The following is an 18,823-nucleotide window of genomic DNA, read 5'->3' on the forward strand; positions in this document are numbered from 1 at the left end:
CAGTTCTTCTCAGTAAACATTGCATGTGAAAACTGGTGATCAACCTCTACCTGACCGTTTTCTCGCCCTCTAAAGCTTTGGTCAAGACATTTAAGTGTTTTCTCAAGCTAGTAGCTTTGGCATATGATTATAAACATTAAGAGATTACACACATTTGTCTGAATGCAAATAATCAGAAGTTAGCAATCCTCTTAACTCCATGTGAACAACTACGAGTTTTATTTGTCCGGCCACCACAGTACACTACTGGTTTACACGTAACAGCCCTGTTTATTATAGGACTGCACAATATATCTGGGATCATAGTGCTCTCAACCTATTTAATTCATTTATTGATGGCTTTGCTTACTATAGGAGTGTACAATACATCTTTGATCTTTTATTTTATTTACATTTTTATTATTATTATTATTATTTGACGTCCTTGCTTACTAAAGGAGTGCACAATATATATGCGGTCATGTGGTTTCTGACAATGTATGTGTTTATAATTGTGGTTTTTTTTTCGGTAGGCATCGCTCTTATTTGGATGATATTGAATATTATTTATTTATTTATTTTTGACGTCCTTGCTTACTAAAGGAATGCACAGTATATTTTGGGGTCATGTGGTTTCTGACAATTTATGTGTTTATAATTGTGTTTTTTTTTCGGTAGGCATCGCTCTTATTTGGATGATATTGACTATTATTTATTTATTTTTGACATCCTTGCTTACTAAAGGAGTGCACAATATATCTGTGATCATGTCGTTTCTGACAATTTATGTGTTTATAATTGTGTTTTTTTTCGGTAGGCATCGCTCTTATTTGGATGATATTGACTATTATTTATTTATTTATCTGTTTATTTATTTTTTTATTTTTTTACGTCCTATGTAAATAAATAAATAAATAAATAAAATAATAGTCAATTTCATCCAAATAAGACAGATGCCTTCCGAAAAAAAAAAACACAATTATAAACACATAAATTGTCAGAAACCACATGATCACAAAATATATTGTGCACTCCTTATTTCTGACAATTTATGTGTTTATAATTGTGTTTTTTTCGGTAGGCATCTGTCTTATTTGGATGATATTGACTATTATTTTATTTATTTATTTACATCCTTGCTTACTAAAGGAGTGCACATAGAGTGACTATTTTCCCCCATTTCAAGCTGCATATTTTGCTTGATTTTTGGGTTAGTTCACCCCCCCAAAAAAACATCAATTTGAAACACAAATTAAGATATTTTATTTTACTGTCAATTAAGTTTTATTTGAAAGACAAAACATTTAGAAATTAATTTGCAATCTTACAGATTACGTCTCTTTAAATGAAGATATTTTAAATAAAATCTGAGGGATTGAGTGTGCTAAGAGTCAGACTGGGCAAACTAATCCTTTAAGTGTGAATTTAAGTGTTTGGGTTTTATTTGATTAAATTTTTTTATTGATTATCAACCATAGCAGAAAAATAGCTGGCTATTGGTATTACCCAAAATATTTGATGCATTCCTACCATATGTAGGAGTGTTGTTTTCAATTTCTTGTGCAAAATGTATGAGTAACCTGTCTAAAGAATGCTCTCTTTTCTTCTTTAATGCTACCGTCCTTTGGCAACGAAGTCTAGGAGAGTAAGTGCCTACTTGGTATACACGATCATATTTGCGTATTTGCCTTTTGTTTACAAAATGCTGAAGAAAAAAACACATACAATGCCGATTAATTGATTAAATCTAAGGCTCTGAGTGCAGTTCATACAATGTCACCACTGATGTCTTTTATCCAACCCCGAATGATATGGCACTATGTTTCAGCCAAGCTTTATACAGCACACACCGTCACAATACAGCCCATTTTGATTCTCAGAACATTAGTACTAAAATGGCAGCGTTCTCATTACTGGCTCAGAGCCTTGTGTTCCAATGCAGTGCGTTTCCAAATGTGCTCATCTCCCTGGAGACGCTTGGAGCCCACTGCTCCCATTTCCTCACTGGAGTGACAACACTGCCGTAAAAAAAACACAGCTTTTCACTTCCTCTGACTGCTGACATGCCAGTGGTTCTCTGCTGCTGTGTGTGCAGAGAATACATTTACATATCTGTTTCTCCTCACAGGACTCACAGGTTAGACAGAGCGCCACCTACAGTCTACACCAGCCCCAGGGCAACAAAGAACACGGGACGGAGCGCAGCGGGAACCTTTACAAGAAGAGTGATGGGTAATAATATTTTGGTATCACATAACAGAGCGTGGATTGAAATGCTATACAGTGAGTTAATGCACGCTCATTACAGCCACTAAAGTCCATCCTGCATAATTTATCATGTATTTAGAGCAGTGGAGGTGTGTTTAACTCCTTAAATAGTCATTGTTGAATGTTGATGTGACTGTTACTGTTTCCTGCCTCCTTCCTCAGGTTGCGGAAAGTGTGGCAGAAGAGAAAGTGCACAGTGAAGAACGGTTATTTGACCATCTCGCACGGGACGGTACGTCATCATCTTCATATCTGATTGGTTTCTATGCTCATATGCTTGTACATTCACTAACTAATATCTCAGTTAAAATGTCAAGTCGAGCAGTGACGGGATGGGGGATAGGCCAAAGAATCTTAAAATATTGATTCTGCTGATACTGATGTAATGAGAGAATTATAATTTTTTTTGTCCACATGAGAATAAATATAATACTTTTAAAAAAACGAGTGTGAAATAAACAGTTATGGAATTGTAGAAATTAAAGCTAAAGCTCTAATCTCCTCCAGAAAATCCAGAAAAAAGTTTGTTAGTCCCTCAGTGACAACTTCGCTCAGAGAAGCCGTCAATCACAGCGGTCAATCATGAAGTCACACCCCCTGTTTTTATAGCATCAAATAACTAACTAAAACTAAACTTATTTAAAAAACGAATACTTGATATTAAATCATCGTGATAAAAACATTGTGCATAAAATGACAGAAGCCATCTTTAGGAAAAAATTATTTGAAGTGTAATTTGATTGTTTAGTTTGTCTTGCGTCCATTCGAATACACGAAGGGGTGGGGGTTATGAGCTATACTGGGACCAACCACCTGTCAGTTTATTCTTCATTTGGTTAAATAAATATAAACTTATTTAATGTTAATCATGAAGGCTTTCAAATATAATGATAAATGGATATAATTACCCAGAAATCACAAAAAAAATTCCATTTAATAGAGGTATTTGTGTCGATATGTGCAGTTGATATTGTTATGAAAAGGAAATAAGTGGAATTTCTTAAAGGAATAAGTGGCTGTTCCTTTAAAACTTTAATTTTTTTAATTATGAGTGCAGTTTTATGCTAGCCTGACAAGCCAGACCCACATCAAGATGTTGGGTCTGGGAACTCACCATTGACAGGGCTCAATCCGAGGGGCGGGACAAACGGTTGTCTTTCAAATTCCCTCTGCACGCAATTGGATAGCGCTACAACCAACCAGAGAGCTAGTTGATGGATTAAACTTTCGCCATATCCGGTTGGCAAAACTCCGAACACATCTTCCTTTCTTAAGAATGACTTCAGTGCCGTTCTTTGTTCTTTCCTCAAAGAAAAGCTTAACTCAAAGTCTTCGAGTCGACGATGCCGCCGTTCGCCAGCTTCTTTGTTTACGAGTAGCACGCGGAACCGCTGCAACTCTGCTGTGACGTGCCGTCATTATGTTAAGCCCTCCCACCGACTCTATACACGATGTGATTGGCCTGACCAGAGTTTGGTTTTTCCAGTTCGCAAGCCAACGGAGAGTTGCTAGACTACACTCGCGGCAAAATAGATTTGCTGCCGCTAGGGTGCGTCTAAATTGCAGGCACAGCACCTGCAATATGGACTTATCTGTAGGCTTTCAGCCTCTCAGTCAACATCATTAGTCATTCTAGCGTTTTTCTAGCCTCAGTGCTTTTCACATTTGAAGACTACCTTGTGACCAAGACAACTGGCGAGAGGATTACAGGAAGTGTTGTATAAAAGAGGAATTCAACAGTTGGTGTTGTACACCTATGTTATGACAATTTTGTACACCGCGTTCCAAATTATTATGCAAATTTGATGTAAGTTCTGTGAAGCACTCTGAATCACTGAAATGAATTTCAGACACCTGTGATAATTAGTTTGCCACATGAGCCCAATTAAAGGAAAAGTACTTAATAAGGACGTTCCACATTATTAAGCAGGCCACAGGTTTCAAGCAATATGGGAAAGAAAAAGGATCTCTCTGCTGCCGAAAAGCGTCAAATAGTGCAATGCCTTGGACAAGGTATGAAAACATTAGATATTTCACGAAAACTTAAGCGTGGTCATCGTACTGTGAAGAGATTTGTGGCTGATTCAGAGCACAGACGGGTTTGTGCAGATAAAGGCAGATTGAGGAAGGTTTCTGCCAGTTTTTATCACAACGATTTCATTTCACTAGAACATGGTATTAGGATAGTGTATTGGGTTGAATGCTATCGGTAACTGGTATGTTCTCTCTCTCTCTCTCTCTCTCTCTCTCTCTTCTTCTCCCCGGTTTCTCTCTGTCTCAGGCTAACAGACCTCCTGCCAAACTCAATCTCCTCACCTGTCAGGTGAAGCACAACCCAGAGGAGAAGAAAAGTTTTGACCTCATCTCCCGTACGGTTACACCTGTCACTATTACTTCATACACACACATTTATAAATCTGATTTGGGAAATCTTAGTTAATGCCTGGCTGCTAAAGACCTAGCTGAGAATGTTGAGAGCATAAAAAAGTATTCCACAGTTGATGAGATATTCTGTAGCGCGTAGATCATCGATTAAACTTTTAAGGCTACAGTGTAACTGAGTGTTGTTGTTATCTATGAGGAAATATTGGCTAAGGAAACACTGGCCCTGGCTGAGGAATTTTCTCCCATGTTCCTGTGCTTCCTTTAACATCTCATCTAACCACAGGAAACTAATGCCAGAGAGAAAAACAAGTTCAGTTCTATGTGTCCATCCATGAGTGGGAGAGTTTGAGCTTATCTCGCCTGTCCCATCCTCTTATGTTTTTTTTCCAGTCTTCCTCATTCCAAATTGATTCCTACAGTGTCATTCTTGTGAGGGAGTGTTCCCCTCCATTGACCAGCACAACTTTCTTCCTCAGTAGGCTTCTTTACACATTATAATGTGCATTTAAAACAGAAGAGCATCTGAAATGATCCTATCAAATGAATGAACAAATCTGAAAATATAAAAATAAAACCCAATTCAGAATATTAATAAATATTTAATAAATACTATAATAGTATATATAAGCCATTTAAGTTGGATCAAATTCTTCAGGACAACTGAAAAAGAAAATGTACAACCTAATGACAGTAAACTGTATATATGTAGTGTTTTTTGTGGGAAGAATGAGGATATCACAATTTTGTGACCATTTGGACCGTGTCTGTTGATAAGAAGTGATTGTTACTCTGAGTTGTACTCAAAACATAGGGCAGATCTATTTGTACTTTCATCTAACACAGTCTTTCTCTTTTCTTTCACTCTTAGATGACAGAACGTATCATTTCCAGGCAGAGGATGAGCCAGAGTGTCAAATGTAAGTGTGTTTGTGTGTGTCCTGTCATAAGTGACATTCTCTAGTTTTAGGGAATAACTAACTCAAAATAACAACATGATACTGCAGCTTTTCCGTTAACTATGCGTCTCTTCTCAGATGGATCTCAGTGCTGCAGAACAGCAAGGAGGAGGCGCTCAACAACGCCTTTAAGGGCGACCAGCATGTTGGCGAGAACAATATTGTGCAGGAGCTGACCAAGGCCATCCTGGGTGAGGTCAAGCGGATGGCGGGTAACGACGTCTGCTGTGACTGCGGAGCTCCCGGTGAGTGACCTGGAAATCGACAGGAAGGAAGAAGTGGAGAAGGGGGGGGGGGCTGTTTTGAATCAGCTCACAGGAAGAACAAAGCGGAAGTTGGTAGTAAAGGAACTCTGATAAAATAATTGAATTTGCATAGGCTTCTCTGATGACATGTCAGGTTCTTGTTGTGTGACAAGAAAATACCTGCGTACCAAAACAACCTGTCAAAAATGACTTAACTTCAAGACGTCTTTATTTTCACATTATGAAAATGCAGCAATGTAATAATCTAATTGATTACATGAAATAATAGAATACAATAATGCTAATAATAACATTTATTTATTAATTAATTTATTATTATTATATAATTTAATTTAATTGGTTTATTAAATAATGTAATTTCAAAATAATGCTAATAATAACAACATTTATTTAATATTTATTAAATATTATATTGCTTAAATAATAATGAATACAATAAATAAAATAATTATATAATTTAATACATTTATTAAATATAATAATGTCATACAATAATGATGCATAACACTGCCTATAACATATATTCGTTGCTATTATTATTTTATAATAAATACAACAATAAATTGTAAAAATATGTGATTAAATTAAATATGGTAATACAATATAACAATGACAATATCAGCAATATAAATGTAAAATTCTAATTAATATAAGAATATTCATTAATAATAAAAAGTACATTTTTATTATATAATCTACTTTTAATTGTTTATTTCCAGAAAGTGCCTCATTATAAAATATATTTTATGAATTTATTGAATATAATAATGTAGTATAACAATGATACTATCAACAACATTTGTTTATTATTCTAATTAATGTAATAACGTTCATATTAATATAATAATGATAATAATAATCATTATTATTATTGTTGTTGTTGCTGCCATTATTATTATTATTATGCATTTTTATTTATTTACATTTTCCAAATCACCTCTGGATCAAGAAATGTTCATATTTTGGAGTATGTGTGCTAACTGCTAGCTCCAGCAATTTTCATAATTGATCACTGATCATAACACTCTACTTGACATTCATTGTGGGAATGAGGACAAGCTGTTTCATCTTTTAAGTTCCAATTTAGATGTTACACGTTCTTCATCGACAGCCTCTGTTGAAGTTGTTAAAGTGTTTTTTCTCCGCTCATTCTCCCTCAGGTCCCACGTGGCTCTCCACCAACCTTGGCATCCTGACTTGTATCGAATGTTCAGGGATCCACCGGGAGTTGGGTGTGCACTACTCCAGAATCCAGTCACTAACACTGGATGTTCTCAGCACCTCGGAGCTCTTGGTTAGTGTATGATCTTTGATTTCATCTCCCCAGATTCCCCAGCACTGCTGCTGTAAGCCAAATATTGGGTTTATTTGTTTAGTTTGCGCTGGATTCTTTTAATTCAGCCTTCATGCTTGAAATTTTTATAGGGTTTGCTTAAATCACTTGGGCTCTTTGGGAGCCATTCCACACGCATGATTTCAGCCCAATGCTTTTTTGGCCAGCAATTTAGGATCATTAAAGCAATTACACAAGACTGCAGAACTGTTAGCCACAGTGAAAAAGCATCGCCTCTCTGATTGAGTGCCAAGATACATTGTTTTGCTGATTGGGATATTATGAAGAAACAAAACAGATCAAATGGACCCTGAATAAATGCTTTTGTTGGTACTTTAGAGTAGCGAGATGCAATTAGTTTCGTGCCACCATTGATTTCATGCGTGTGTTTGCGTGTTTAGCTGGCCAAGAACGTGGGGAATGCTGGATTTAATGAGATCATGGAAGCTTGTCTGACGGCAGAAGATGTGATCAAACCAAATCCGGCCAGTGACATGTAAGCCAAAGTTTCTCTTTGGGAATTTGCCGTCACTTATAATGTACTTTATGCAAATGATTCTTATTTAATTTCCTTTTAATGCCACAGGCAGGCGAGGAAAGACTTCATCATGGCCAAGTACACAGAGAAGCGCTTTGCTCGTAAGAAGTGTCCTGACGCGATGTCGAAACTGCACACGCTCTGTGATGCCGTGAAGGCCCGGGATATTTTCTCTCTCATCCAGGTCTACGCTGAGGGGGTCGACCTAATGGAGCCCATTCCTCTGGCCAATGGCCATGTGAGTCTGTTCCCATTTTTCCTCGGATTTGATAAGAGTTATTCAGTTATTTCCTTTATAAACATTTACCATGGTAATTGTAGTCTGTGTTAAAATACCAAAATACACGATAAATATATAAACAATATTTTTGTATTGATATTTATAAATACTTTGAATTTTATTTCAAATTATAAATTAAATCCACACGTTAAACTTCAAGTGGAAAAATATGTATTTGTGTGTGTGTGTGTGTGTGTATATTACTCATTTATTATTAAATTAAATATTTTTTTTCCTGGGGTCTTGTTTAATATAGGTTCAAATAATACACCGATATTTAAATACAATATTTAAGTACTAAAAATAAAAAACAAACAAGCAAATAAATAATGTACTATTTGCATCCGATCCCTTACTCATTTATTATGAATTTACAGTAGTAGTTGTTACTGTGATATTTTGGAGGAAATTCATGTTAAACATGACAAATAAGTATTCAGTAGTATTTTGCATTCAAGTACAGAACATTTGTGTGCGTTTGAGTGTAATAAATATTTTAGATTCACATGAATCATCATCATCATCATCATCATCATTCATTGACCATTTCAGTCGTATCCGACTCTTGGTGATTCTCTGGCCATTTGCGAGAGACTGTCCATTAATTTTCTTGTCGATGATTTTTCCGGGGTAGGCCGCCAGATCTTTCCCCAACCCTCTCCATTATATGGCTTGGGACTCACACACACACACACACACACACACACACACATACGCATTCACACCTACGGAGAATGCAGCATCTCCAATTCACGTATACTGCATGTTTTTGGATTGATGGAAACCGGAGCACCCGAAGGAAACCTATCCAGACACGGGGAGAATATGCAAACTCCTTTACATGAATACATGACATTAAATAAAACTGAACAGACTTCATTTTCACAAGTTTTCTGTATACAAGCACTCGTGGTTTATTCACATATACACAATATGTCCAAAATATCATGGTTTATTCAATCACTAGTAGCTCTTATGCATAAACCCAAATAGTAACCAATCTTCTGTATAAACTTGTCATGTTTGTTTGTTTGGTGTGGTAGGAACAAAGTGAGACAGCCCTTCATCTGGCCGTGAGACTGGTGGACAGAACCTCCCTTCACATCATAGACTTCCTCACCCAGAACAGGCAAGACTCAGACAGCCGAGCAAAGGCTGGAAAACACCTTTTCCTTCTTTGCTGACCAAATGCCGACTGATGCTACCCTACAGCTAAATCTGAATGAACAGCTTTTTTGTCATTGATTTGACCAAAGCTGTTTAAAAGTGCTGGTTTTAAAGGTTAAAGAGGCAATTATAGCTGTGCCTGGAATGGAAAATTGAGATTTAATGTTTTCTAAATAGGCAATATTGTGTTTCTCTCCCCTCAGTTTAAACTTGGATAAGCAAACGGCTAAAGGAAGTACAGCGCTGCATTACTGCTGCCTGACGGACAACAGCGAGTGTCTCAAACTTCTGCTGAGAGGAAAAGCCTCGATAGACATCGGTACGCAGCAAAAATGAAGTCTCCTGTAGTCCCTGTTGAAACAGGACGTTTGGGTGTGACATATTTCATGGTGTCTTTAAGGATTCCCAGGCTCCTTGTTTTGTCTGGTGGCACTTTTCAGGATGTTGTTCTCACACCACGTTCTTATTTTGACTGCTGGGAAAAGTCAGTGTGGTGATTTGTAATTCTGTTGTTGTTCTGTTATTAACAATCTGTCCACCAAGAATGGGAAGAAAAGATAACACAGAGCCATATGCGGCCTAGTGGTTCTGCGTGTGTGTGGGTGGGTGAATGTGTGCCAGGGAATCTCCTCTCTCAGATCCCTGCCAGCGTCTTTTGTGAGCAAGCGGTCTGGATCGACTTGGCTTTGTCTTGTCTGTAAAGTCAAATTCAGCCCAGGAAGCCAAGAGTACAGAATGTGGTGGAACCGTCATTCTTCCAGGCTTGGCGCCTGTGATGCTTTCTAAACTGTGTCTAACTAGTGTATCCTCCTCTTGAAATGTGTTTCTGTGTATATTTAGCTAATGAGGCTGGCGAGACCCCGCTCGACATCGCCAGGCGACTCAAACACCTGCAGTGTGAGGAACTGGTGAGCTGTCATTTTATACATTCATCGTTGTAGTTTTAATATGCGTGAGAGCTGGCGTAGATGGTAGATGGTGTTGTTTATTATGGTATGTCTGTGTTTTAGCTGAACCAGGCACTTGCTGGGAAGTTCAATGCTCATGTGCATGTGGAGTACGAGTGGAGACTTCAGCATGAAGACCTGGACGAGAGTGATGAAGATCTGGATGAGAAGGTGAGGAAAAACTCCCGAGACCTCAAGGAGGAAAAGTCTTTTGGTTGCATGTGTAGATATTTAGTAATAACTTGTGCCTGATTTAGTGTTTGTAGATATTTAGTAATATTTAATACACAATAATTAGGTATTTACTATGAAATGATTTAAAAGGGTTTCAATCAAGTAGTTATTGCAGCAGAGTAGATTAAAAATATAGTAATATTCAGGCCATCTGAAGCTTTAAAACTTATTTAAAACTTTATAAAGTAAAAAATGTAGCTTCCGTCAGTACGCCTTCCATATTCAACTTATGAAGAAAGTGTAACGCCTATGTCGTATACACCTAGGATGGCTTGAAGGTGACTAAATCATGGGGTGATTTACATTTTTGGGTGGACTATACCTTTAATTTTTTGTTTTGCCTGCAAAATAATTGTGACATTTTTTGGGAGAATATTCAGTGTGTTTATCCAGTCCCACTTATGACCTTTGTGTCTATAGTCTAGTCCTCACCGGCGGGACGAGAGACCCATCAGCTGCTACACACCAGGCAGTAATTCCCTTCAGCCCAGTCCGGCCAGTCTGGCACGAGACGCACGAGACATGGTCAAAGACAAGCAGCGGTTCGTGCCCAACCTGGTCAACAACGAGACCTATGGAACCATTATCAACACCAACTCCTCGGTCACCCTGTCCACCTCTGCTCCACCACTACCACCCCGAAATCTAGGTATTTTACATTTCATTCAGATAACAAGATAAAAAGGCCAGCCTACTACTCTTTGCTAGTACCAGATTAGACCCCCTTTTGCCTACTGAGCGTGGCATAAATTCAACAAGGTGTATCTCTGTTCCTCAGAGATTTTGGTCCATATTGACATGATCGCATCACGCAGACATGCTGCAGATTTGTCATCTGCACATCCATGATGTGAATCTCCCGTTCCACTACATCCCAAATGTGCTCTAATGGATTGAGATGAGGTGATTGTGGAGGCCATTTGAGTATAGTGAACTCAGTCATGTTCAAGAAACCAGCTTGAATTGATTTGAGCTAATTGTGGCATGCTGTCCTGCCGGAAATACAAATGCTTCCATGTTGTTTATGCCAAATTCTGACCCTAGCATCTGAATGTCACAGAACAAATCCAGACTCATCAGACCAGGGTTTTTTTTTCTACTGTCCAATTTTGGTGAGCCCGTGCGAATTGTAGCCTCAGTTTCCTGTTCTTAGCTGACAGGAGTGGCACCGGTGTGTCTTCTGCTGCTGTAGCCCATCTGCTTCAAGGTTTGACGTGTTGTGCATTCAGAGATGCTCTTCTGCAGACTTTGGTTGTAACAAGTGATTATTTGAGTTCCTGTCAGACCTGCCACTTACTGGATATTTTCTCTGTAAACCCTAGAGATGATTGTGCGTGAAAATCTCAGTAGATCAGCCGTTTCTGAAATACTCAGACCAACCTGTCTGGCACCATCAACCATGCCACGTTTAAAGTCACTTAAATCAACTTTCTTCCCTATTCTGATGCTCAGTTTGAACTTCAGCAGACCATTTTGACAATGTTTACTACATGCCTAAATGCATTTAAAGGTGCAGTGTGTAGTATTTATGAGAAAATGCAATATAATATACAGTGGGGCAAAAAAGTATTTAGTCAGCCACCAATTGTGCCAGTCTCCAGGTCTCAACCCCATAGAAAATCTTTGGAGGGAGTTGAAAATTCGTGTTACCCAGCGACAGCCCCAAAACAACACTGCTCTAGAGGAGATCTGCATGGAGGAATGAGCCAAACTTCCAGCAACAGTGTGTAAAAACCTTGTGGAGACTTACAGAAAACGTTTGACCTCTGTCATTGCCAACAAAGGGTATATAACAAAGTATTGAGATGAACTTTTGTTATTGACCAAATACTTATTCTCCACCATAATTTGCAAATAAATTCTTTAAAAATAAGACAATGTGATTTTCTGGATTTTTTGTCTCATTCTGTCTCTCATAGTTGAAGTGTACCTATGATGAAAATTACAGGCCTCTCTCATCTTTTTAAGTTGGAGAATTTGCACAACTGGTGACTAAATACTTTTTTGCCCCACTGTACATAACTATGTTTTCAGTGGTGTATAAAGACCTTACACAATGAACCGTTATGTTTTTATTACCTTAGAATGAGCCATTTCAATCTACATACATCACAGGTCCCCTTACAGCAGGGGTCGGCAAGTAAATTTGGCATCAGGCCCCCAAAAAAATTTGCCACTAGATGGCGGGCCAGAACATCAAGGGATAATTAAAAAACTTTATTGAAGAAAAATGCAACTAGAATTGCTTGACATACTGTTACAGTGTCTTTTGTAACTGGTAGTGAGCTGTTACTCTGTTAAAAAATTGGATAAATTAATAAAGCAGTAGTGACACGTAACTTTCATTAAAAAACACACATATGAGACGACCACGAGACAAAGCATGGCACCTTTTTTTTGCTGGTTCTCTTGACAATATTTTTGATAAAAAGGAAGCTGAATTTGAGTTATTGTTCACGTGTTGGTGCTGATGCCCTGCGTTATAAGCAAACGTTTCAATGGTTCACTGTTTGTTTTTTCATACCACACATTTCATGATGGCTATTTTAGAGGCGTGTCTAGCGATCCATTCCACAGACTCTTTTGAACGTCTTTCAGAACTTTTCAAATTAAAAGCTCTTAATTCATCCCAAAATAAACATATAGGTGCAAAAACGTTCTCGTACTTTTTTTGAAGGCAAAATCACTAAAGAGAAATTGATTATGAGCAACTGTTGTTGTTTTAATCTCTCCGGTTCGCACCGCCCGCTCCAAGCGGTGCGCGAACTCTGGTCTTTCCGCATGGGAGTCGGACGCTCTGACAAGGAGGCTAAAGGCTACGACATCTAGGTTCAGTCACTGTCACAGACAGTAGTGAGATTTACCTGGTTGGCCAGTTGCCAACCACTGCCTTATAGTGAAGTCCCCATTTTGCACTGTCATGTTTCTACAGTAGCCCTAAACGGACAATCTGCTCTACAGAGCGCTAGCTACTCTCTGCTCTCCGACGACGACATCTTTGTCCTGTGTCGGCCACTGTATCTTCTCTATGTGCTTCGAAAGGGAGGGGTGAGCGTTAGGGGATTGCAATTCACAACCTCACCATTAGATGCCGCTAAAATTCACACACGGCACCTTTAAGTATTTATAATTGTTAATGAAAAATATACTAAATATACACAAAAAAGCAAATGATTCTACTAGTCACTAATTCAGTTTGATGCATTATGAATAACATTCAGGCCACAACAGGCTGCTGTATTTCTAGCCTCACAAATGTCAGGTCTCAAAATGGCAGATAATCTCATTTGACCTGTTCTTGAATTCTCACCCTCACCCAGTTACACTGCAGAGCTCCATGGCAACGGCCGTGTGAAGATGCTGACCTATATGTGCGCTCCCAAAATCTCCGGACAGGGAGCCGTTATGAGCTCAAACGCTGGGCAGCAGGTGTCATGTGCAGCTGCAGTCTTTCAAACGCTTTCAGAAATGTAAGGCCTGACAGGTCTGTTAAAATGAGTTTACCAATCTCCTGTTCGCTGACGTCTTGACTTTGTCTGTCAGAGTTTCACTCTGATAAAAAAGACCTGATTTCTGTGTTAGAACGAGATGTTTTTCCTTCTTCTAGGTACCTCTGGTACGTACATCACAATGAGCTGTATGAGATGCATAACGCCCGGGGCTCTGCAGGTCTGGAGCAGGTCCAAAGTCCAGAAAAAGAGTTAACAAAAGCTCTGTCTTCTCTTTTCATCTCACATTTTAATCGGTTTTCTTCATCTCTTTTCCTTCTCACAGTACAGCCGTCTGGTCTTGCTGGAATGGCTCAGGGATCGCCCGGTTGGAAGCCTGGCTCCCTAGATCTGACCGGCAGGCAGAGATCTTCCTCTGACCCCCCCAACATGCATCCCCCAGCGCCCCCCTTACGGGTCACATCCACTTCCCGTGAGTTGGCTGTACATGAATGAGTGGATGAACTTCTGCTGCTTTGTGTTAAGATTTAGATTTGAGTCAGATTGTTCTTTGATTGATCCTGGATCTGCTGGTTGTGATGTCATGACATGGCGGTGTCTAAACGTATGAATATGAATTAGCATATTAATTACGCTGCGTTTGTGAGTTGAGAGTTTGTCTATTATTCACATAATTAATATTCATGGACCAATACCAGGTATCAGGCTTCAATAATTCTCGCGAGCACCCTTCTGAGACAAATGGGACACGGTCTTGTGGACAGCCATTGTAAGTCTACAAGACCGAAAGTGCATATGAAGTGTGCCATTTGTGACAGGGCCAGTGTACAACTGGCTGAGGGCGGAAATATGCTAATATGGGACAGTTATGACATCATATTGCTCAGAATATTAAAACGGCCTGATTATTGTTTAGGATTTTGAGGATTTTTAAAAAATGAGTGAATGGATTTTTATCATTGTTGGGTGGTTGTGTCCACACACTGCAAAGACGCATTTATATGCAAACACAATTTAAAAGTACATTTTGCATCCGATGATCCCTTTAAGACTAGAAGATTTTAAATGTATATATTTTTATCATTAATATAGTTTTAGTGAACGTGTGTGTGTGTGTATATATAAATAATTGTAATTAAGCTCAGATTTATGATATCAATCACCTATGTAAAAACTACAAAGCCAACAAGTATATTTAATATCAGTATTTTGAAGGTTTTGTCTGGACAGGCCATAAAGGAGAAAACTAGATATATCTGGAAATTCCTTGCTGATAAAAGAAATTCATAAACTATTAAAACAAAATATTATCATAATTTTGTTTTCTGATTTAACACAAAGCATGCATATAACAACAAACACAAAACAAAGGCAGTTATTAAAAATAATGACATTTACATATTGTGGATTACAGAAATGTAGTTATTTTTCTCCACTTATAGTAAATAAGAAGAATTCTTATGTTCAGCTCTGCAGTATTTAATCAGCTATAAATGTAAAACATATAAATACATGTATATAATATTATTTGTGTTATAATGTTACTAATGATATAATATTACTTTGAAATTTTATTTGTAATTAATTATAACCATATTTTGGTAACACTTTAGACTAGGGTCCAATTCTCACTATTAACTAGTTTCTTATTAGCATGCATATTATTGGCTGTTTATTAGTATTTAAGCACATATTGATGCCTTATTCTGCATGACCATATCCTACATCCCTTAATTCCAATACCTAAACTTAACAACTCCCTTACTTACTATTCATAAGCAGTAATTAGGAGTTCACTGAGGCTAAAGTCATAGTTAATAGTGAGAATTGGATCCTAAACTAAAGTGTGACCCATATTTTTTTAATATATTAAAATATACATCTTTATCCAGAAATTTAGTGGGAACCCCACTACCAATATTGTCGAACATAAAATGTTGAAACGCCCCCCTTTTTTTTTTTAGCAATGTTGAGCATGTTTAACATCTATTTGATGGTCTCTCTGCAGTTCTTGTGCCCAGCGGTGCTCCCCCTCCTGTGTCTAAAACTGCCAGTATGATGGAGGCCAAGAATATACAACCCAAACCCGGGCATGGGCCTCCTGGTCAGAACATCAACCGGGCTACAAGGTCAGAATACTAAATAACCCATGACCACATGCACACACATGCCCTCTGACAGTCATGCCCTATAGGACAACACCGTCAGACTCATTATAGCTGCGGATAGCCGCTGGTCCTTGAGTAGAACTGGCGAGTCTGACTCCAGTAAAAGGTGAGCGTGCCCTTATCTGAACACAGAGGTGGAAAAAGCCTATAGGGAACTGCTGCGTTACCAGGTCATTAATTCCTATTCAAGTCCTCATTCACGCACACGGTGCCAGAGGACGAGACAAGTAGGGCACACACACCCATCTGAGCATGACCTGAGTCTAAATATTGTAACTTTTAGCACGCGATATTACAAGAACTGGACAGAATATTCACATCTCCTTTTTGTTGGTTGCAGCGCGGACAAAAACTTCAGTAAAAGCACACTGATGCGCTCGGGATCCATCGAGAGACCAGGTAGATGTCAGAAAAACCATGTTAACTGTAAGTTGATAGTTTTAATAAAAGCTGTGCAGCCATTATTGTATTGAAAAGGAATGCTAATAGTGTGTAACTTCCTGTTTTTTTGTTTTGTTAAACAGCTAAAGAAGTTCCTGGAGGCCCTCAAAACACCATTGGTCAAACTCTGCCTGCTACCCACATGCCCAGGAAAACGTACCTGGTATGTTTAACCACAAGAGGAAATTCCAGACATGTGAATCCCACCTAATATGCCATACTTACTGCGTATGAGATACTAATTGACATGTTCTTGTGTTTCCAAACCTGATTTGCGTGTGGTAAGCAGAAGCCGAAGCGTGTGAAGGCTATGTATAACTGTGTGGCTGATAATCCAGACGAGTTGACGTTCTCTGAAGGAGAGGTCATCGTGGTGGATGGTGAGGAGGACCAAGAGTGGTGGGTGAGTATCCTGACTGCTGCACGCTAGACTTCAACTCTATGTAGATGACACGCTTTATAGTATGGGGTGCCCAAACCCTGCAGAGTTTAGCTCCAACACACCTGCCTAGAAGTTTCTAGTACCCCTAAAAAAAACATAATTAGCTGGTTCAGGTGTGTTTTAATTGGGGTTGGAGCTAAACTTTGCAGGACAGTGGCCCTCCAGGATCACGATTGGACACCCCTGCTTCATATAGTAACAGTTTTATGAGAGAGAGAACCAGAGAGGAAAAGTGAGTTTACAATATTTCCCTTCCTATTACTGGCTGGTTGTTGAGAAGTAAACTCACTGAGGGTCTGGTTCAGCGTCTCTTGCTGGAAAACAAGCAGCTGGTCTGTATTCAGCCAATCGCCTTCGTTTCCACTGGCTGTGTTTAGTCATTCATTCTCCACGGAGGCTCATCAATGGTACAGCCAAATCTCTGTGTTCCTGTGTGGTATTTACATATGAATGTGCTTCAGTGGGTTCAAGCTGCATTTCCACCTCACTTTTTGTTGTTGTTTTGTCCTTAATTGACAGTATTACACATAACATTGCACATTTGTAGTACTCAGATTAACACTATAATTTGTGCAAAATTCAGTCGCACCAGCAGGAAAAAAGGTCGCAAAATGCAACCATTTAGTCGCAGTCTGAAGCCCTGCACTGATCATGGAATCAGTGACTACTGAACTTTTTTACTGTTTTTTTTTTTTTATTAATTTGATGCTATTATGCACAGTTGTATGTGTGTTGGATCGGATGAAGGTGGCTTTCTGCTGCTTGTAAACAGACTCTTTTGAGGAAACCGTGGATTGCCATTAATTTGCTGCCCTTATTTATGCTCCTTTATTGAACTAAATGCATTGTCATCGGCTAAAACACATGCGCAGGTTACTTTTCTTCCTGAACAAGTGTGCACCGGAGTCCGCGTTGCGTTCACATTCACGTGAATCGCGACACAGTTCGAGTGCAACCACCTCCTTCAGGTAGTCTCGGGTTCGGTACCTCAGTGCGCACCCGGGTCCACACATGACAGCTTTCACATTAGCAATTTTTAATGCGAACAGTGTCCCATTTCGAACTAAACTGCCAGGGTAAAAATGCCCTCAGGTAACAATTACAACATTGGTTAAATTGTCAATTTTGATGACAAAACAAAAACTAATTATATATATATATATATATACACGGCCCACCACTTATCTTCCCACCACGAGTCTTCGAACCTGTGTATGCCTACTAGTGTTGTCAAAAATATCCATATTTCGATATGTATCGATGCTGAAATATTTGAAACGATACTCATTTTCTACAGTATCGAAATATCAGCTGCAGTCTCCTCTCCTCTCCGACCGACAGCGAGTTGACACGCACCCGCCTCCTCTCATTCAGTCCGTTTAACCCTCTGAACATAGCGAACGCGTGTTCTGCTGGATTTTTCCTCATGACAGCGTGTTAGTATTGGTGTGACCGGTCTGAATTTTGCGCGGGGTAGCACATAACGTTAATTCTACTAATTCCCGCAGATTTCGCGCTCGCATCTGAAGCGTGCACACATACCATAATAAAGCCGCCCCTGACATACAACTGCAAAAATTAGCTCCTTTTCCAGCTTATTAATGGTCAAATACATTCATAAAATGTCTCAATGCCCATCTTGGTGAGTATTAACGTAAACACAGTCGTAACCAGCTCACAGCAACAGTGTTTGGGATCCATGCGTGCGTCAGGTCTTAAAGGGACAGAAGTTATGTAGGCTATTATTCAAACTATAAAAAGACAAACAATCACTTACGAGCACATATTCTGAATGCCTTCGGCAGAATTCAAATGAGACATTTTAATCTAGATTAATTCCAAGATTACAGTGAGATTAATCTAGATTAAAAAATAAATCTATGCCCACCACTTTATATATACACTCTCTCTCAGCACTGTATGCAGTTTTTGGAACATTTCTAACACACATTCTCTTGAATGTTTTGTAG

At 38.8% G+C, this 18,823-nt stretch overlaps 1 protein-coding gene across 6 annotated transcripts in view; it reads left to right on the plus strand.

Annotated features, from left to right (window-relative positions):
• asap2a (ArfGAP with SH3 domain, ankyrin repeat and PH domain 2a) overlaps positions 1-18,823 on the plus strand; it is a 76,780-nt gene that overhangs the window by 55,535 nt on the left and 2,422 nt on the right. For 2 of the 6 annotated variants that reach the window (XM_079833169.1, XM_079833167.1), the window contains 18 exons: positions 2,108-2,211; positions 2,410-2,479; positions 4,529-4,616; positions 5,501-5,549; positions 5,667-5,833; positions 7,015-7,148; positions 7,589-7,683; positions 7,774-7,963; positions 9,049-9,134; positions 9,376-9,491; positions 10,013-10,080; positions 10,183-10,290; positions 10,774-11,002; positions 14,128-14,274; positions 15,811-15,931; positions 16,311-16,396; positions 16,495-16,574; positions 16,701-16,814. In XM_079833169.1, the coding sequence (XP_079689295.1) occupies positions 2,108-2,211; positions 2,410-2,479; positions 4,529-4,616; positions 5,501-5,549; positions 5,667-5,833; positions 7,015-7,148; positions 7,589-7,683; positions 7,774-7,963; positions 9,049-9,134; positions 9,376-9,491; positions 10,013-10,080; positions 10,183-10,290; positions 10,774-11,002; positions 14,128-14,274; positions 15,811-15,931; positions 16,311-16,396; positions 16,495-16,574; positions 16,701-16,814 (2,052 nt within the window). Of the gene's footprint in view, positions 1-2,107; positions 2,212-2,409; positions 2,480-4,528; positions 4,617-5,500; positions 5,550-5,666; positions 5,834-7,014; positions 7,149-7,588; positions 7,684-7,773; positions 7,964-9,048; positions 9,135-9,375; positions 9,492-10,012; positions 10,081-10,182; positions 10,291-10,773; positions 11,003-14,127; positions 14,275-15,810; positions 15,932-16,310; positions 16,397-16,494; positions 16,575-16,697; positions 16,815-18,823 lie in introns of all 6 variants that reach the window. The other 4 variants (XM_079833168.1, XM_079833170.1, XM_079833166.1 and 1 more) reach the window with 3 other exon arrangements.

The sequence above is a fragment of the Gobio gobio genome (genome assembly GCF_949357685.1).
Source record: "Gobio gobio genome assembly, chromosome: 13".
Classification (NCBI taxonomy): domain Eukaryota; kingdom Metazoa; phylum Chordata; class Actinopteri; order Cypriniformes; family Gobionidae; genus Gobio; species Gobio gobio.